The 19,146-nt window shown below is 42.3% G+C and overlaps 3 protein-coding genes across 4 annotated transcripts in view; 2 read left to right on the forward strand and 1 right to left on the reverse strand.

The window, feature by feature from the left end:
* The first annotated feature begins 432 nt into the window (after positions 1-432).
* LOC150049281 (claudin-24-like) lies at positions 433-1,095 on the forward strand. Its single transcript, XM_090353775.1, has one exon. It carries the CDS (start codon positions 433-435, stop codon positions 1,093-1,095), a length of 663 nt encoding a protein of 220 aa, XP_090209901.1.
* A 1,328-nt stretch (positions 1,096-2,423) lies between these two features.
* LOC150049282 (claudin-22-like) lies at positions 2,424-3,434 on the forward strand. The gene has a single exon (XM_090354151.1). It carries the CDS (start codon positions 2,469-2,471, stop codon positions 3,135-3,137), a length of 669 nt encoding a protein of 222 aa, XP_090210277.1. The 5' UTR covers positions 2,424-2,468; the 3' UTR covers positions 3,138-3,434.
* Positions 3,435-5,694: 2,260 nt separating this feature from the next.
* Positions 5,695-19,146, reverse strand: part of Wwc2 (WW and C2 domain containing 2) — a 163,522-nt gene continuing 150,070 nt past the window's right edge. For both annotated transcript variants that reach the window (XM_090354153.1, XM_090354152.1), the window contains exons 21-23: positions 18,147-18,389; positions 8,994-9,121; positions 5,695-7,042 (exon numbers count right to left, since the gene is read on the reverse strand). In XM_090354153.1, the coding sequence (XP_090210279.1) occupies positions 6,976-7,042; positions 8,994-9,121; positions 18,147-18,389 (438 nt within the window). In that variant the 3' untranslated portion in view covers positions 5,695-6,975. The remainder of the gene's footprint in view (positions 7,043-8,993; positions 9,122-18,146; positions 18,390-19,146) is intronic.

Genomic DNA, 19,146 nt, shown 5'->3' on the forward strand with positions numbered 1-19,146 from the left:
TTCTGCATCCCTGAAATCTCAGATTCAGCTATTACAATGAAGTCCTGTTGTAGAAAGAGCTGGCCTTTTTATCACCACTTAAAATCTAATTAATCCATATTGAAGCACAAAGATTTCTGTTGTCCTTTAGGGTGAGGGGTCATAGAGCTCTCTTTGTTCATCCTCCGACTTAAAGTCATCAAGCATTGGGGATATTTTACCAAGCAAATTGGAAGGTAATATCAAATCCTTATCAGAAAGTCCTAACTCATAGTTTTAACAGAGTCCTTCATCCTTTACATGAAACATTATATTCAAGAGGAACAAAAACACATTTCAGAGTATCCAAAGGGTTAATAACTAAGTTTATATGCCAGGCAGCATAGAACTAAGTTGGTCACACCACTGTTCACTACAACAGCAGCAGACCCTATAGAGTGGCAAAGTCTTGCGATGGCTTTAGGCTTCAGAACAGCAATGCAATCTATTGGGCTCTCATTATCTCTGCTGGGATGGGTTTTATCCATCATTACAACTTACCTACCACATTGGAAGAACTTGAACCTGGACCTGAATGAGATGGAAAACTGGACCATGGGACTCTGGAAAACCTGCGTCATCCAGGAGGAAGTGGGCAAGCAGTGCAAGGACTTTGATTCCTTCCTGGCTTTGCCAGCTGAACTGAGGATCTCCCGGGTCTTAATGTTTCTGTCCAATGGGTTGGGGCTCCTGGGCCTGCTGCTCTCAGGGTTTGGCCTGGACTGCTTGAGGATTGGAGAGAGGCAGCAGGACTTCAAGAAGCGCCTGCTCATCCTGGGAGGAATCCTGTTGTGGACCTCAGGAGTCACAGCCTTGGTTCCAGTTTCCTGGGTGGCTCACATGACCGTCCTGGAGTTCTGGGATGAAAGCATCCCAGAGATTGTCCCCAGGTGGGAGTTTGGGGAAGCCCTCTTCATTGGCTGGTTTGCTGGATTTGCTCTTGTGCTAGGAGGGAGTCTGCTTCAGTGTGCAGCCTGCTCGGCCCCAGCTGCTCCACCTTCAGTCCACTATGCAGTGCCAGAAATGGAAACTCAATGTTCAAACCTGGAAAATGGATCTGCAGATCCTAAAGTGTAAGGCCATGAAAAGACAGGATCATTTCCTACATGACTATGGATGATAGTGGTCTTGTTGCTGTAACTCCTTGCGGCTACATTCTTGTTCATTAACTCGTCTTGTTTTAGACTTTTCTTCCCCAATCAAAAGAATGAAAGGAAATCTTAGGTCTAACAGAGAAATTATGATGGCAACATTACATGGACGTGAATGAAAATGTTATTTATCTGGTTATTTCAATCAATATGTGGTGGTGGTACTCCAATAGTCAATCTTGAGTTTCAATCTATTAATTTTACACTGATAGCTGGGAATGGGAATTAGTGTGCTGTCCAAAGCAAACAATAATGATATGAAATCTTTCCAAGGTTTTACATGAATAAAAACCACACGCTAAGCCAATTTCAGTCTCATTTCCACAATGATTTGTTTTCTTTGATCAGAAGTGAGTTGTGTTTAGAATCTCCTGTAAACCCTGTTTAATTTTATCAAGATCTCGTGAGGTTGAAAGTTTAGTCTGTTACAGTCTTCCCTGGTTTTAAATTTTAAATGCTTTCTTTTCATTAAAAAACCATCAATAAGCAAAATGGATATACAGATGCTGATTTTAACCTACAAAGTTCTATTGCTTAACCTCTCCACAGCACAGAAGGCATGTTTCAGCAAAGGGGGAAAATCCAAGTGTTTGTATATGTGTGAGTGAATTTAACACAAAGGCATGCAGATAAACAGACTTGATATTTAGTTCGGCATTGTTTCATATGCTTTGTTGTATATGTAGCCAGAAACATTTTTCAAAACAGCTCTGATTTAAGGTCTAGAGAGATTCCTGATAAGACTGATTTATTTAGTTAAGAAATACTTCTCTTGAACCTATTTTAAAAAATGGTTAACACCCAGTATTATCATAACAGTCTCGTTGAAATGTGAGAATTATAACAAGATGAAAATCTGACAGGTATAATTAGTAAGATATAAAGCAGAAGGAGTTGAACCAAAACCTTCAATTAAAGTTTTGCATGTAGACTTAATTGACTTGTTAGAAACGTTGGGGAGCAACACCAAAGCCATTTATACCTTAACAATGAAAGGAGGATTAGTACTACTTAATTTTAATTCACTGACAAAATGCCTTCTACCAAATGCAGCCCACAGGATACAAACATGGTGTTGGCCCCACCTTGGCATTACTGGTTTGCAGCATTTATTTCCCTCTTCTTTGCTGAAACCTTTTCAACATGAAATAAAACAATAGCAACTCTGGCAAGAATCCTCCTATACACACAATGAAAAAGCATTTCTGAACTTCTCAAGTGATAACTCAAGTGTCACACTTCTTTCCACAGCAACCGAAGGGTAGAAGTAGGGTTGGCTGGAGCTCACAGAACTTTACAATGGCTTTAGTCTTCAGAACAGCAGTGCAATCTGTTGGGCTCTCATTATCTCTGCTGGGATGGGTTTTATCCTGTCTTACAAACTATCTGCCACATTGGAAGAATTTGAACCTGGACCTGAATGAGATGGAAAACTGGACCATGGGACTCTGGAAAACCTGCGTCATCCAGGAGGAAGTGGGCAAGCAGTGCAAGGACTTTGATTCCTTCCTGGCTTTGCCAGCTGAACTGAGGATCTCCCGGGTCTTAATGTTTCTGTCCAATGGGTTGGGGCTCCTGGGCCTGCTGCTCTCAGGGTTTGGCCTGGACTGCTTGAGGATTGGAGAGAGGCAGCAGGACTTCAAGAAGCGCCTGCTCATCCTGGGAGGAATCCTGTTGTGGACCTCAGGAGTCACAGCCTTGGTTCCAGTTTCCTGGGTGGCTCACATGACCGTCCTGGAGTTCTGGGATGAAAGCATCCCAGAGATTGTCCCCAGGTGGGAGTTTGGGGAAGCCCTCTTCATTGGCTGGTTTGCTGGATTTGCTCTTGTGCTAGGAGGGAGTCTGCTTCAGTGTGCAGCCTGCTCGGCCCCAGCTGCTCCACCTTCAGTCCACTATGCAGTGCCAGAAATACAAGATCACTGTCAGCAGCTGGAGCTGAAGCACACCAGCCCAGAAACCTCAGCCTGAGTAACCAGAGCCTCTGCCTTCAGGAGGTGCCTGCTCTGCGCCGGATTTGGTAGGATCTCCAACTGCAAGGCCACCCACTCACCACTGCTTCTGACTTCTCTCAGTGTACTCTCCCTCACAACCCACCCCATGGCTATTTTCTTCCTAAAATACATTTTCTTCCTAATACTTGCAACCCCTTTTTATTTGCTATTTGGTAATTCAAAGCAATCAAGACTTAATAATAATCACATCCATTCCTGCACATGTATTTTCTCCATTTTAAAACAGGCTCTCTGATTACATAGAACCGTTAAAGAAAACATGGTATTAGTACTTCTTTATCTTTCAAGCTATTATATAAATTCAGATAAATTGTTTTAGCAATTTGAAATGTTACTGCAGAGTTTTGCTTCTTTCAGGTGTTTCAGAAAACCTATTCTAATGAAATTCAAGGTCTCACAGGATGTTTATTTAAAAAGCACAACTTGATTACACACATATACACACACCCCTGTTGGCTCCCTAAAGGATTCAGAGGCCAAAACACATACAATTAGGAGACTTCAGTGGGTCTACAGTTTCTTCTAAATTAGCCATGTTCTTAGGACACTACCCTCAGGCAGAGAGAGGAGGGCAATCTTCTACTCAGGCAGAAGACAGACACTGCCGCACTGTGTCCTGGATTCTGTATTTCATGGCCAACCTTCCTATGCCATTTGGACAGGTGTGTATGGGCAGATACCTCCTGGGCAGCCACATTCTCCCCAAGTACACTGCCAGCCTAGTTAAAGAATAACATAGCACAGTGTAAGCCCTCCATTCCCTAGCATAAGGATATTATTTCACCTCTTACATATTCCAAACAAGAACTACTTGCAACCAACTTTTGGTGTAGGTAGTAACTTACTGTGGAAGTTTATATTTGTGTGGTTTAAATAAATGTGTTTGCATCAATCAGGTAAATCAGCTAAATAATAAGCAACACTGAAATAAAGTATTGGGCAATATGTATCTTTGTTAAAAAAAAAAAAAAGCTGAAAACTCCATCTACAAACACATGGAAAGTGTAGAAACCAGTTAGTCTACGTGATGTTTTTGCATACTTTGACAAAGAAGACAAAATAAAGCAGAAACATATACAGAATTTAACCTGATTAAATATTTAGTTTAGTCCTGAGCATTTTATATTTAATACAGTATAGATAAACCCATAGCAAAACAAAAAAGAATTTAAATTTATTTGATTTGCATGCTACAGAGATTCAGCTAAACTTTGTTCATTTGGCTAGTAATATTCATTGTTTTGTACCTGTAACACTTAAGATTCTGATATACAAAAATTCTAATAACATACTGATAATTCAAACTTGAGAACTAAACATTAAATTCTTTTTTACCCTGTGTGGAATAAATTCTACCTTTCAAAAATAGTATTTATAATATTAAAATTCATATTTTTCATTATGGATTTGTGATGAAGTTAGTAAAATGTTTTGTTCACTGTGAATCATTTGGGTTAGTACAAATATGACAGGATTATTAAAAGCTGCCTATAAACACATTATACTATTGCTGATTTTCAAAGTCTGGGAAGAGGATTATATCAAAATCAGTTTGCCTCTCAGGTGAACTAAGCAAGTAGTGTAAAATAAAACCCAAAGCCTCTTGGTTACCACTGTTCACTACCAGCCTGAAACAGAGATTTTTATTCTTTAGTACTTGTCTGAAACTTTTTGTATTCCCAAAAGTTGACAGTTAATCTGGTGACTTATAAAGCTGTAGATATTCCAATATAGCCTCTACTATGTCCAACATTTAAAAAGGCCAGAACCAAACTATATATTAAACAGAACATAAATAAGACTGTAAATAAATAAATGAAGAAAATAAAACCGCACGGTACAACTACACAAAATTCTATAAACATTTCCATGGTCAAACTAAGAAGCTGAAAACAGCTGACCTTCATTCATTTCACTGTACATTAACTAAACTTGTTTACACGTCTCCTCTGCAGGATGAATGGTGCTTTGCTAGTTACCTCCCATCCTCTCCCAGAACCGGACAGCCTCAGAAGATTGTGCTTGGTCAATTACAGGCTGCTTTTGGTTCAAAGTTGTGTCACATCCATTTATATCTTTCGAACAAAACTTGTAAGTTATAGAACATTTCGAAAAGAGAATTAAGGGTTTCAGGCTCAGAAACTGCTTAATATGAATATTTGATTCCGATAACATAAATAAAAATTCTTGCTCATGAGAGTTTGAGCAGAACTTTTTCAAGGGTTCCTTTCCTTGAAGATGATTTACATTTCTAAAAAGACATGTAAGTTTGCTATATAGGATGGCTAACAACAACCACAAAAAGGTTCTTTCAGTAAAAAGAGACTGAGTTGGAAGGTATGATTGACATGACTGTCGGCTATGTGTTGAAGCCTTTGCACTGGCAAGGCAGCAGTAAGAACTTGTTTTTCTATAAGTGTCTAGGTTGAATTAGCTAAAACTTCAGCCTGGAGATCAGGCTGTTTTAGTCAGTTTGTGTCTCTAAATTTGTACACATACACACACACTATATATATATAGATATAGATAGATATAGATATGTGTGTGCGCGCGTACCATTACTGAGGATTGAACTCAGAGTCTGGACAATGTCCCTTAGCTTTTTCTGCTCAAAACTGGTGGCTTGCCACTTGAGCCACTTCCAGGGTTTTGGTGGTCAATTAGAGAAAGCATTTCTTGGACCCTCTGTGGGCTGACTTTGAACTGTAATGCTCAGAGTAGTTATGCCTGCAGGTGTGAGTTACTGTGCCCCGGCTCCATGCTTATGTTTAAACATACTCAATTAATAATTCTCCCAGGTACATTCTTTCCTTTGTCTCCCAACGACTTGCCTTACACGATTGAGAGAACCCCCTAAACATGAGAGCTGCAAAGTTCATTCCTAGTGTTAGAAACTCTGACAAGCTGTGTTTTTTGTTCGGCAACTTTGATCCAATCCAGACACACCCTTTCCTCTGTTCTTGGCTTCCTCCAATAACCATGGGAGTCGCCAGCGCACACCCCGGCACTCTGTTCTTAGTGCCCAAGGCCTGCATGTGCTTGTCCTTGGCGCCACCCCTCACCCTGGGACAAAGCTCTGGAGACTCCCGAGGGAATGCTGCAAATTCAAAAGTGGGCTGTGCTGGGGGCAGCAGGTGCTCACTGGGTTTGGGGTCCTGGTGCTCTCCTGCCTGCCTGCCTCCCCCCAAGGTCGTGATCCACAAGACCTTCGGTGGAGAGAGGGATACAGGAAACAAAGGTTTCCTTCTCTTCTGCACTCAGCATTTCACATTTTGGGTATTTTTTGGACAATTATGCAAGGACAAGAATGAAACCAAGTGTAATGCAGGGATGGCTGTGAACAGGTGCCTGTTCTGGGGGGACCGGGGCCCTGGCTGGCACTCTAATCCACTCTGATAGGCCATCACACACTGCTGCTGCTGGCCGCAGTCTACTCCTTGCAGCAGAGGAGGAGAAGCATCTGGGCCATGTCTCCATCACCAGCTCAGTGGACAGATGTGTGGCTGCACTCACATGCACAGACCTGGCAACGCACTCATTCTCCACAACATCTGCACAGATTCTCCCACTTTTGTTAGCTGATTTTTTTTTTCTCCTTAAACATATAAGAGTTACATTCAAAGTACTTTACAAATTAACAGGCTGAAAATCTGGTGTGAAATACAAGTTCTTCAAAAGTTGACAGTTACATTACAAAAAAGGAAAGAGGAGATCTCAGACAAAATCAAATGCAATGTTCAGTGTTCGGTGTTTTTTGCCTCCGAGGATGGGCGGCGGGTGAGACGCCTGCGGGGTCACACGTCATCAGCAGGCAGAGATGGGATGCTGATCTTTGCCCGTGTGAAGTAGGCGATCTTCTCCCTGCAGCCGGGGGAGGGAGGAAGACTACTTTAAGTTGATGCTAGAAAACCATACCATTGCAGGGCGAGGTGGCTCACACCTGTAATCCTAGCTACTTAGAAGGCTGAGATCTGAGGATTGTGGTTCAAGGCCAGCCTGGGCACTAAAGTCCATGAAACCCTTTATCTCCAACTGGCCACCAGAAAACTGGAAGTGGCACTGTGGCTCAAGGGCTCAGAGACAACACCCAGGTCTAGAGTTCAAGTCCCACAACTGACAAAAAAAAAAAAAAAAAAAAAAAAAGAAAAAGAAATCCATACTACTAAGAGACCCAGAACCCCCAGCACTGCCTCCCTATGCAGGGGTGGGGGGGCGCAGGGCAGGGTGGGCCAAAAGTAGAGCGAGCACTCTGTCTCTGAATCGACCTTCAGACCACCAGTCAACCCCCTTCTGAATTCCCAGTGGAGTTCAGTTTTAATCCCTCGGGGGCTGGGGTCAGGTACTACATGGAGTCATATATGACAACTCCCCAATCACACCACTGGAAATTTCCATGGTGCCAGGGGAATTCTTTTAGGCCAATCCAAGCTAAGGGGGGATAAGTGGGTGAGGGAGCTGGAGAAGAGGACTACCTTAAAGGAACAAGCACCCTGTCTACCACAGCCAGGCAAGAAGGAACCCAAAGAGGAGCACCTGGGAGGGAGCCAGGAGGAATGGTTGTGACTGGACCATGCTAGGAAAAAGATGTTGGGATCCTATACCTCACCGCCCTCCTACTGAACAACAGTCCCCTTCTCTGAGAAGAATGAACTGAGGGAGCCATTCTGAGGACTAAAATAAATCTTTGCCGGGGTTACAGGCATTAGTCACTGTGCCTGGCCCTCATCAACGCTTTTTCTCAGATTTTTTCTGCTATAAGCATTTCAGTTGCTGGTGCCCTGCAGTTTCCTGCTGTTCACCTTTTCTTACTTCCTGTTCCAGAATCTCAGGACTTGATGCTTCACCCTGGCTTTCAATGTCACGTTCTGTACCGGTTATAGTTACCTGGCTATCCTCCTGGCACAGCACCCTGAGGTGGGCAAGGGAGGACTCAGTATATCCACTACAAACCTGCTCCTTTGAATTTTCAGTATTGACTACTGGCTCCTCAAGGCAGCATCCTCCCTTTCAGAAATGGCTCCTCTTTCTCCTGTCTCTCTGCCCATTCTTGGTAGCTTTGGCTACCTCTGTCACTGGCTTATGAGCTGGGAAAGTCAGTGGGCAAATCTAGCATCTAACAGGTCACTGAAATTCTGCAGCACCTACCTAAGGTGGTGGGGCTGAGTCAGGGCGATCTGACTGACAGGCTCCCATGTGCTAAGCTCCGCTCCACACACAAGGCCTGACTCTGGCCTCTCCTCACCCTTGTGGCTCTTCCACCCTGTCTGTACTTTCCTGATGCTTTATACAAACCCTCTAGTCTCAGAGCCTATAGATCTTATTTCTATCCTTCCACAGTGGGACCAAATGTTTCTTCTAATCACTGTCCTGATCCTGCAGCTTCAGCTCCACATAGACTTACATCTTCCTGTATGCTCTTCTCAGCACCCTGGAATGCCTTGTAGCTCCATGTACGTACAGCACAGCCGTAGTTTGGTTGCCTATCTGTGACCTTCTCACTAGCTCCCTCTAGAGGAGCAGGAACATGTGTGCCTCGACAGTAGGATCTAGCACAGCTTAGCACTGTGGAGGGTGATGAAGGTAAGCCAGAAAGGAATATTTGCAAAGTAAGTGACTCAAACCCCAAAGATCTGTGACTGTATCTTTCTGTCCCCAGTAGTAAGAACTGGGGATGTGGGTCCATGGGGAGCCAGGCTCTCACCTCACAGAAGCGCCTGCTCACATGGGGTCAGAGGCTTCCATTGCTCCCCCAGGGGGATTCCTACCACCAGAAGACCAGAGGAGAACCCAAAAGCCACCCTCAGCCATGTACCTGAAGGACTGCACCTGCCGAGGCACCTTCCGGCTCTGCTCCCGAAGCCGACATACGTCCTTGGAGACCTGCCGCATCAACTTCTCTGCATTCAAGTCTTGGTTCTGCTCTTCTTTTGACTGTTCAGCCTAGCCAAGGAAATCAAAATGTAAGAAGCCCATGTAGAACACTGATTAGAGATCCCTGAAGACATGGCACAAGATTTTTAAAGACTGTGGGCTAAAAAAAGTCTCAAAGCTTGAGGGCCAAGGGGTCTTTTGGCATGGGTTGAGAACAATACAGTAAACCATGTTAAGGGGGTAGGTATTCTGCTTCAGGGACAAGTTTATTTTAACTGCATTTAAAATTTTTCATTACACGCGATTGTGTATTTTATTGTACTCAGAAAACCTAAGAATCCACACCAACTAAACCTACTAGTGTTGTTCCCAAGAAATAGCTGCCATTAACCTTTCAGCAAATAGCACTTTCAATCTCTTATTCACCTTTTCAACCTTGTTCTTTATTAGTCATTTAAAAACTGTCTACTGAAGCTGAATTTACCTACCAAACAACTGTTCATGTATCTACACAGCCTGACGACCCTTTCATACTGAACATGCCATGTAATCTACAGCAGATAAAGGAACAGAAGAGATAGCCTAGCTCCCAGAAATTTGTCCCTCTGTGCTGTGTGATATTCCACAGTTTATCTGTTACTGATAATAGATACTTGGATATTCTGCACAAACATTTTTGAAATAAAATGCATGAATATTATTGTATCTGAAGGTGTTTTTTTTCATTTTATTCTTTCACACATTTATTCAGCCATTGAATCAGTAAATATCATTTTCTACCAAAATATGGTACAAATTAAAAGAGCTAAAATGCTGGGTCTCTATGGTTTGGATTCAAATTCTATTCCTATCACTTTCCACCTGTAAATCTGGGCAAGTTGCTTTGATCTCCTTGTGGCTTAGCTACTTAATCTCTAAACTGGGAGAAAAGTACACTCCAAAGGGTTGTTCTGAGGTTTCAATGAATAATACATGTAACACCAACACAACATTCAATCTAGTGTTTAGTTATCACTGCTGCCATTAGGTAAGGGTTAGGTATGAATAAGACAGGTGAAACCAGTGGTGTTGTATAATAATCATGAAAATAAGCTAGGTGCTGGTGGCTCATACCTGTAATTCTAGCTACTTAGGAGGCTGAGATCTGAGGATCCTAGTTCAAAGTCAGGACAGGAAACTACTCCAGTAAACTACTCAGAAAAAGCTAGAAGTAGTGCTGTGGCTCAAGTGGTAGAGTGCTGGTCTTGAGTATACAGAAGTTCAGAAACAAAGCCTAGGGCCTAAGTTCAAGCCCTAGGATTAGCAATAAAAGAAATGAAAAGAAAATCATGAAAATAATACAGGATTAATGTTTTTTCAGGCAGCCAATCTTCTTAAGAGCCATGGACGGTGACAGCTAGTATGGGTGAAAGGCTGGTAGATTCAGCTCCCAGTGGGCATCTCCGGTATGGGTCAGCCTCCTTCTCTCTTATGGCCTCCAGGGAGGTGAGGTGGTACAAGGATGGAATCTGAAATGGGGTTCTGGTGAGTGGAGGCCACTATTCACAACGGTGGTGGCTAAAGACCTTGATGAAGTGGCTGGGCAAATTTAGAATACCGGTGTCTTTTTGTTGCTTTTGCAGCTGAGAGCAAAGTCTTACAAGAGTCATAAACTGAGACCAGAGCACACAATGAAGGAAGAGGAGCTCGGGTAAAGACGGACACCTCCAGCCTGCCATCCAGTTGATGGACATTTCCATAACTGGGGTCCTTCAGGACCCACAAAGCTAACAGCTTCTGTCACTTAAGCAGTTACAAACTTTAGAAGGAGATACGACTGGTGCTGGAAAAAACAGAATTAAAGATTGGTCTTTTCGTAATCACCTACTGTCTCAGATATCTTCAATGCCAGAAAACCAAGAAACAAAGTCCTCGTGATTAACAGACATGGCAAAGCATAGACCTCTGACTGTGCTTCAGTAAAATCCACGCTACCAGCAATTCCTTCAGGAGGAGTTTTTGCTTTGTGGATAGTACTGTAATCAGAAAGGTATAAACATATACAGACATATTTTTTTGGGAGGGAGGTCAGTCGTGGGGCTTGAACTCTGGAACTAGGCACTGGCCCTGAGTTCTTCAGCTCAAGGCTACCGCCCTACCCCTTATGTCACAGCACCACTTCCAGTTTTCTAGTGGTTAATTGAAGATAAGAGTCTCATGGACTTTAGTGCCTGGGCTGGCTTTCAACCTCTATCTTCAGATCTCAGCCTTCTGAGTAGCTAGGATTATAGGCGTGAGCCAATGCGCCCGGCTACAGACACATTTTTTTCAATTATATTGACTACTATGAAAGGCTGTTGACTCTTTATAGAAATAAATGAGGGGAATAAAAGCAAATTAGGGAAGTGCATCTTTTATTTTTGTGTAACTTTTCCAAGGAACACAAATGTATACATATTCACAAAAATTATACGAGAACTAAAATGCCAGGCATGGTGGCAGAGTCAGTAGGCTGGTGGGGCCAGTCTGCATTATACTGCAACATGTAAGATCCGTAGAGAGAGTAAGTGAGGGAAAGGGAGACAGAGAAAGAAGAGGAGAAAGAGAGAGAGGAGGAGGAGAAAAAGTGAATGGTAAAAGGCCACGCACTGAGAATGGGATTCCAAAAAGAATTTAGTATGTTTTGCTTTACAAAGTTCTGTGTTATTTTGCACCATAAGCATGTGCTACTTAAATAGTTTCAAAGTGGCTGGATAGAGGTGCCTCAGAACTGTCGTCCTAGCTATTTAGGAGGCTGAGATCAGAAAGATGGCAGTTTGAGGCCAGCTTGGCAAAGAGGGGTGAGATCCTTGGATGGGAGGATTGCTGGGTGTGGTCTTGCACCCATGCCAGCACAACTCTAACAGTCTAAATTAGGAGGACTGTGGTCCACGTAAGCCCTACCCCAGTAGCACAAAAAATAGATAAATAAACATTAGTCCATTAAATTGCCTTAAATCTAAAAATAAAAATATGCTGGTTGCCAGGCACTAGAGGCATATGCCTGAAATCCTAGCTACTCAGGAGAATGAGGTCTGAGGAGTGTGGTTTGAAGCCAGCTTGGGGAGAAAAGTCTGTGAGACTCTTAGCTCAAAAAAAAAAAAAAAAAAAAAAAAAAAAGCAAGAAGTATAGCTGTGTCTCAAGCGGTAGAATGCTTTGAGCACAAAAACTTGGGAACAGCATCCAAGCCCAGAACTGCTCCCCTACCCAAAAAAGGCAGCGGCATTTTCAAGAAAGATAAGATTTCACTAAAGTATATATTCTGCAAACATGGGTATAGAATGTTACACACACACACACACACACACACACACACACACACACACACATACACACACACACACGCGCGCGCGCATGTGCAATGGAAATGAGCATTCTACAATAGAAAATCTTCAGTATTTTGTTGATAAAAATAGTTCACCGATTTTTCTCCATCATAAAATAAGCCCTTTTCCATATAAACACACACACGCACGCAACACACACATGTGTTTTAACTGTTCCCTCTTTTGAAAAGTTTTGTCTATAAAACAGTGTATATATTTTAAAGCAATAATTCTTTCAATAGCTTTTAATTTCTTAGAGCACAAGAATTTATGTACTTTAGGCTCATGGGGACAATATGGTATTTTAGACACTTTGTTAATCCCTACCTTTAGTAAATGGATGACTTCAATAGATCACAGGAAGGCTTAATATCCGTAAAGAAATGACTTCTACCATGTGTGTGGTTTATCAAATTAATAAATTAGTAATTACACCAAAGTACTGATGCTATTCAAATTCCTCATTCTTACTCTAAGACTCAGTCAGTCTTGAAATAGTCATGTGCTGATTGACTCAAACAAAAAAGATCAGAATAAGCCAGGGAAAGAATGTATATGGTAGATTATATGCAGTTATGATTACTTGACTCAGTCTTTAGCCAGAAGTGTATTCAACTAGATCAGAAATAAAATGGGCTGCTGGGTTCTCTTCTATATATAGATCAGGATTCTACCACACCTCTTGGAGAGCTCTCTTTTGACTGCCTCTCTAAGTAATCCAATGGCTGCTGACATTTGCAAATACCAGCATTTTTGTGGTGACTAGAAAATTACTCTGAAAGCTGGCAGTATTTTACACAAAATAAGATTGCACAAAGACATTTCCTTTCCTTCTGAATACACATTTCATACAAGACTGTATTAGTCTCAGTGTTTATAGATTTATATCTGTACCTATATCAATCAATAACTTTCTCTAAAACTCTGGTGATACAGTTTAGTGCAGAATTTTTACTGGCTGCTGATCAATCATAATCAGCTGTGTAGGCAGTTAAATCTCAATACTGAATATCTGAACGTAATAATTGAGTTTTATTTTCAATTTTTGGTAGATTCTAATTCTCACAAGTGTTAACGTGTGTTCTGAAGCTTTTTAAAGCTTCAAGTAGCACCACAAAAGTTTGGCATTTTGACAGGGAAACACTCTGGGTGGGGAAAAAAAAATCTCTGCTTTGTAAGTAATGGTGGGCTCCTTGGAAGAACACCAGTCCTCTCTGGGCAGACAATGCCCTCTTACCTGGTTCCTGAGGGCCAGAGATACTCCCTATGCCCCAGACACGAGCCCAGGATGATTAACCTGCAGTTTACAGATGGGGGTCTGACTTGCAGAAAGGTCCAGTGATTTACTCGCTGTCTGGTAAAGAAATCCAATGGAAGCAAGAAAGACAATCCTATCTTAATTTGTAGCCCTCAGCTTCTTGCTCTGCTTCCTAAGGGGGTTGTACAGTACATGTGGACACTAACTAAGATCCAGTATTTATGGCAAGCTACAAGAGAGACTTCCAGCCACAAAGGAGGAGGGTTATGGAGTATGACCCTGACACCTGACAGCTTTCCTTGCCAAGGGAGGCAGAGCCAGGATGGATTGCTGTCTTCGATTCACTGCTTTTTGGGGAGTCATATATATACCCCCCCCACACACACATTCTCTCTCACACATTTTATGGGAACTGGCAGGCTCTTTGCTCATCGTTAGGCACTTTATGATCACCCTTGCTAAAAACCTCACAAATCCTCAACACTGTGGAGAAATGGTGGGAAAAGTGTGCACGTGTGTGTGCGTGTGTGCGTGTGTGTATTGGAATGCCACATGCATATAACAAGTGATGAAAGAGGTGAAGGGAGAGCAGGGGAGATACATCAATGGTTATTACTCATTTCTTCAGCCACAAGGAGAGGTACAGAATGAATGTCTATATTTTCACAGAGCTGGTTATGACCAACCTCAGTGAAGAAGTGCATGATACAAATAGTTTATATATCTATAGAGAGAGTTAAAATAAAGATAAAATCTATCTGTGCTCAGACAGTCAAATCACTTTTAAAGCAGCATAAATGTACCTTGTTTTGTGAGCTTTTTCCACACTGCTTCTTGATGTAAAATTATCACGAGACAGAAGGCAGAGGGACAAAGGGCGCAGCCACTGCTGTGGTTTGAATGTTTGACCCCTCTCAAACACAGGCTGAAATTTAATTGCCATTGTAAGACTATGAAGAGATGATCAAATCCTGAGGGTGCCACCCTCTTGGGTGGGTTTAGTGCCCTTCCATTCCAACTTACCAGGCTCTGCTACAATCATAGGAGAAAGCTCTTCAGGCTTGGTTTCCTTATTATCTTAGTGTGCAACAAGATCTGGAAACCAACTAACTGCTGGCTTGCTAGAATAACATAGATCAGAAGTCTTCTGCTAAAATAACTAAATTTCTAGGCTGGCAGGTACTCATGCTTGTTATTCTAGCTACTCTGACGGGCTGAGATCAAGAGGATCACAGTTTGAAGCCAGCTGGGGGAAAAACTCATGAGACTCTACACATGGGCGTGTGGAGTCCAAGTGTCATCTCATAAGAAAAGCAAATAGAAAAACCATGGTCTAGGTTTCTAGGCAAAACCCCAAACCCATGATTATCTAAAAAAATAAAGAGAGCAAAAAGGGGCTTAGATGGGGTTCAAGTGGCAGAGTGCTTATATAACAATCGAAAAGTGTTAAGTTCAAATCTACTACCACTACTAAAAAGTGATCATTATATTTCTAATCAAGGTAACCTATTTTCAGATGATTATAATCATTCACAAGTTAATGTCTTTTACCACGGAGAATTCTAAAGTGTCAAGCAGTTTCCAAAATAGGAGTGATACCTACTTATATCTTACACCAGATAAGGTAAGGAGATCTTGGTTCTCTAACCTTTTTCTTTTTTTTTAAAACCTGTGCTGGAGAGGGAACTTAGGGTCTCGTGTATACCAGGCAAGCACCCTACTGTTGAGTTATATCACCTCAACTTTGAAGCTTTAGAATATTCCAAATCGAAAAGGGCTATGATGTTCAAAGTATGCCTGGGCAGTTCTGAATTCTAGTGATCAAGTTTGGCCTTATATAAGGGAGGCCTGTTCTGTGAGCAAAATGCATTGGATGTGGCATTAACTCTACTGGCAAGGCCAACCATATTCAGCTTTGATCCCAAGTAGCTGTGTTGTGTTGAGATTTTTAAGAATCAAATATTCCACATAGGTCTGGTTGGACACCCTAGTTCTGAGGCAAGCAGAGGAAATGGCAAGTGCAAGTATATCGAATTTCCTGGGGACTCTGTGTAAGATGCCGCCATTTTGTACTTGACCCTCAACTCTCCTGACAGACTGTTCTGAAACAGGAATTCTGGGCTGTTTTGTTACTGGTACCTCATGCAATGATCTCATAGTGACCATCTGGGGAAAAATAATTACAATGACAGGGCAAATGTGGCCATGTATTCTTCTAGGGCGCCCAGAGGCCCCTTGTTTGTATTTCTCATGCTTGTCATACCAGTATGTCATACTAGACTATAACAAAAATACTCAGGAATATCAGTCAGACTTTCAAACATAATACAGACTTGAACCTTCCAGACATGATGAGGCAGAGGCAGAGGCAGAGGTGGGGGGGGGCGAGGTGGAGAATGGAGGAGGGGGGGAGAGAGGGAGAAGGAAAGAGAGAAAGAGAGGGAGAGGGAGAGGGGGAGAGGAACCTGGTGAGACTGGTGTACCTGGGTCACCTCCTTCCTCATGTCACATTAAATATAAGGTCTACGATTCAACTCTAAACTAGCAAAGTAACATTCCTAAAATGCTAGTGTATATGATGACTTCTTTCTATGAGGTACAACAGAGAGAGGTTTTCTTTTTTCTCCCTTTTTTCTTTTTGGCATTACTGGGGATTGAACTCAGGCCTCTCCCTCTAGATAGGCAACAGCTCTACCACTTGATACACACCTTCAACCCTTTTGTTCATATTTTGTTTCTGAGATAGAGCTTACTAATTTTTGTTCAGGTTGGATTTGAACTTGCAATCCCCCTGCCTCCATCTCCAGTGTAGCTGGAATTACAAGCATCAACCATCACACCTAGCTAGGTAGTAATGTTTTGTTGCTTAGAGCTCCTGTAAAAATTACTGATATTAGTTTGCTTCCTGAAATTCATTATTAAATTTCTGAGTTCCACTAAGTAATGGCACCACTAGTTAGTTAAATGACTTAAATGTTCCTAATAGTACTGCAACTAGAAGGTTAAAAAAAATTATAGGGCACTAAAGTCTGTGAGCCTCCTATTTCCAATTAACCACTAGAAAACCAGAGGTGGCTCTGTGGCTCAAGGGGTGGGTGGTAGTCTTGAGCGGAAGTACTCAGGGACTCTGCCCAGGGCCAGAGTTCAAGCCCCACAACCGAAAAAAAATTATGTCTTGGACATTTTCTATTAGTTCAAGGATGCTCAGTACTCTTATTTCAGATTCCTATCCAATGAGGTTGAAACAAAATAATATTTCAGCCATAGGAAAATTTCTATTTATAGATTACATATGGATATGAATATATATTCCTATACCCAAGTACAAATAGTAATCCTTGGGAAATAAATCAATTTCATATTCATGCAGATTTTTTTCAGATAATAAATTCTTTTACCTTTTTTCATGCAGATTTTTTTTAAAAAAATTCAGTAATATTAAGTAACAGAATACTAAAAACAGTCTTTTCTACAAGGATCCTTCTTTTGCTGGGCATAGTGCTATCTGCCTAAACTACTGTCACTATGGAGACTAAAGCAGGAGGACTGATAATTTAAAGTCAACTTGAGCTATACGGTTTTAACCTGGTCAAAAGAAAAATAAATTTGGGGGCTGGGAGTGTGGCCTAGAGACAGAGAGTGCTTGCCTAGCATGCATGAAGCCCTGGGTTTGATTCCTGGGCATCACATACACATTAAAAGCCGTAAGTGGGGGGGCCGGGAGTTTGTGCTTGCCTAGCATGCACAAAGACCTGGGTTCGATTCCTCGGTTCCACATTCATAGAAAAAAGCCAGAAGTGGTGTTGAGGTTCAAGTGGTAGATCTCTAACCTTGAGAAAGTCCAAGGACAGTGCTCAGGCCCTGAGCTCAAGCCCAGGACTGGCAAAAAAAAAAAAAAAAAAAAGAGCTGCAAGTGGTGCTATGGCTCAAGTGGTAGAGTGCTAGCCTTGAGAAAGCTCAAGGACAGTGCCCAGGCCCTGCAGGCCCCGAGTTCAAGCCCCAGCACTGTCAAAAGAATAATAAAAAACTTCTAAAAACTATTTGTTAAAATCAGTGACTTTTATCTTATTTTGAACAAATGTTTATAGGGTGAAAGGCAAGAGAGAATGTCAGGAAGTATGATCTCTCTTGAAATTAGAGAAGAAAGTGAAAAGTCAGGAGCATGAGAATCAGCAATGACTTTATAGTTAATGAGTTAATGAGTCTAAAGGTCAGTCATAGAAAATTCCAATATATTGTGCCATTTGCTGAGCCAGAGGAAATGCTGAGGAGAAATGACCAGGACCATGTCCTTGCTTCCACACTTCCTTCCTGTAGGTGTGTCTCATCTACTATTTGGTTGTGGCAATGTTTTAGCAATATTCCAGGTGGAAATGCCCTTCAACGGTGAGGAAGGGCATGCTGTCAGTCCTAGAATAAGGATGCAAACGGGAGTAAGCTGGGAGCCTTCCTCGTGGACGGCTGAACTAGAATGATCCCGAGTGGCGTTACCTGCTTCTCAGCTTGTTTCAGGAGCTTCTGGAAACGCTCGTCCTCCAGCACGCCCGGGGGGAGGTCCGTTTCTCCCTGAGCTTTCAGCTCCTCCAGCTTTTGCCGCAAGTCCCTGAGAGCCTGCAGTTCATCATTGAGGCGACTCTGGCGGGTGAGAGAGGCCTGAAGGTCCAGTTCGAGGTCTAAAGATGTGCGTACAGGACATTCTTGCGCTGTCCTTCTGAGGACTGGCTGGCAAAGTGTCTGGAGGGGTAGAGTGCACAATACCCTTGTTACGCAGGTAGGCATTATTCTTCCTTGCTTCCTAGGAGGGCACAACTAGTCCCTGGGTCTAGAGCAGGAGGGGTGGGTATCACTCTCAGGCACAGGCCTGGAAAAACACAGGAGAAATCTGCACAGTTCTTTCTCTAGCTCAAGGGGCAGCAAAGAAACAGAGCTGGAAGCTCTACTGGCTTGGGTCTGAAGTAGGAACATGAGAAGGTTGGCATCCAGCTAACCTGACATGGACTAAGCAAGAAATAAAACTATTATCTTAATCAGCAAAGATTTTTTAAAGTGGTTACTACAGAATGGCCTAGCTTAGCCTGCTTTATGTAAAAAACAACATGTTATAAGAAACGTATCTCTGACTGAGATATGTTTCAAAGACTGTAAACCATAAATCAGCATTGTAAGTCCCACAAGAAGTCAGATGAAGGATGGATATCTCAGGGAGCATCAGAACTAAACCAAGCCAGGTAAGATGGCATCAGACAGAGTCTAAATTTTTAGCACTGGGAGTAGAAAAGAGATTCCTTAGAGGAAATTGGCACTCTGGGAGGGGAGAGAGAGGGACCTCAAATTTGGTAAGTGGCCTAGTTTAAAGATTTGGGACAACTATGGAGCTCTTGACAGATAGAAGGAAGCAGGCCTGCATGAGCCTGTCCTTATTTCAGGGCTTTGGCCCATGTTGGGATAGCTTGGACCGTCTCCTCTTAGCTCTTTCTCTATTATATACTGG

The sequence above is a fragment of the Megascapheus bottae genome, chromosome 20 (genome assembly GCF_031878675.1).
Source record: "Megascapheus bottae isolate mThoBot1 chromosome 20, mThoBot2.hap1, whole genome shotgun sequence".
NCBI classification, from domain to species: domain Eukaryota; kingdom Metazoa; phylum Chordata; class Mammalia; order Rodentia; family Geomyidae; genus Megascapheus; species Megascapheus bottae.